Source organism: Meleagris gallopavo, chromosome 5 (genome assembly GCF_000146605.3).
Source record: "Meleagris gallopavo isolate NT-WF06-2002-E0010 breed Aviagen turkey brand Nicholas breeding stock chromosome 5, Turkey_5.1, whole genome shotgun sequence".
Lineage (NCBI taxonomy): Eukaryota > Metazoa > Chordata > Aves > Galliformes > Phasianidae > Meleagris > Meleagris gallopavo.
This window is the reverse complement of record NC_015015.2, coordinates 53,594,207-53,595,158: the sequence shown is the minus strand read 5'-3', so window position 1 is coordinate 53,595,158 and position 952 is coordinate 53,594,207. Positions and strand designations below refer to the sequence as shown.

General features: G+C 62.7%; 1 protein-coding gene across 1 annotated transcript in view; it reads right to left on the bottom strand.

The window, feature by feature from the left end:
* SIX4 (SIX homeobox 4) overlaps positions 1 to 952 on the bottom strand; it is a gene marked incomplete at its 5' end in the record, with an annotated part of 5,931 nt that extends 4,979 nt beyond the window's left edge. Inside the window, one exon of the mRNA XM_010712126.3 lies at positions 456 to 952. Within this exon, the coding sequence (XP_010710428.1) occupies positions 456 to 952 (497 nt within the window). The remainder of the gene's footprint in view (positions 1 to 455) is intronic.

Genomic DNA, 952 nt, shown 5'->3' with positions numbered 1-952 from the left:
GCCGCGCTCCGCCGCCGCTCGGGCCTCGGTGCTTCGCCCCGTTGAAACCCGAGCGGGGGCCGCTCCCGAATCAGGTTTCAAAACAAGAGTGAGCGGCGGGACCCCGCGCGTCAATGATTAACTCTGTCAGGAGGGATGGTTAAGTTTAAAAGAAAAAAAACAGAAACAAAACAACAAAAAAAAAAACCAACAAAACAGAGAGGAAACAATCAAACAGCGCTGCCCCCCCCCTCGCCCCTCACGCACCATACACACACACACACACACCTCCCCCGCCTCACGCACGCAGAGACGGCCGGAAAAGTTGCGCCCGGGGGGAGTGCGCTGGGAGCGAGGGAGTGGGGAGGGGGAAGGAGGGAGGCCGAAGGTAAGCGCCATGTTTGCAAGGGAAGAAAGGGCCGGGAGAGGGAGAGACGGCGGCGGGAGAGGGGGCGGGGAGCGGAGCGAGCGCTCACCTTTTGGACTGCGTCTCGGACGGGTTGCGGTCCCGCTGGCGGCGGTTCTTGAACCAGTTGCTGACCTGCGTGAGAGACAGCCCGGTGATCTTGGCCAGGTTGCGTTTCTCGGCCGGCGAGGGGTAGCGGTTCTGCTTGTAGAGCTCCTTGAGGGCGTTGCGGGACTTCTCCTTGAAGCAGTACACCGTCTCCTCGCCGTCCCAGATGGTGCGGGGCAGGGGGTATTTCCTCCGCAGCCGGTACTTGTCCACCGCCCCCAGGGGTTTGCCCCGGGCTCGCTCCGCCTCGGTGTAGCGAGCTTTGTACCACAGCTCCTGCAGCAGCGGGTGGTTGGACGAGTCGAAGTTGTGGCTCTCCAGGATGCTGTAGAGCTCGGCGTAAATGCCCTGGTGGAAAGCCACCAGCGCCCGGGCTTTCATCAAGCTCTCGTTGCCACGTAGCAGATCGCTCGGGGGCAAAGACCACAGGAACCGGGCCAGGCGGTCCAAGTTGCCCCC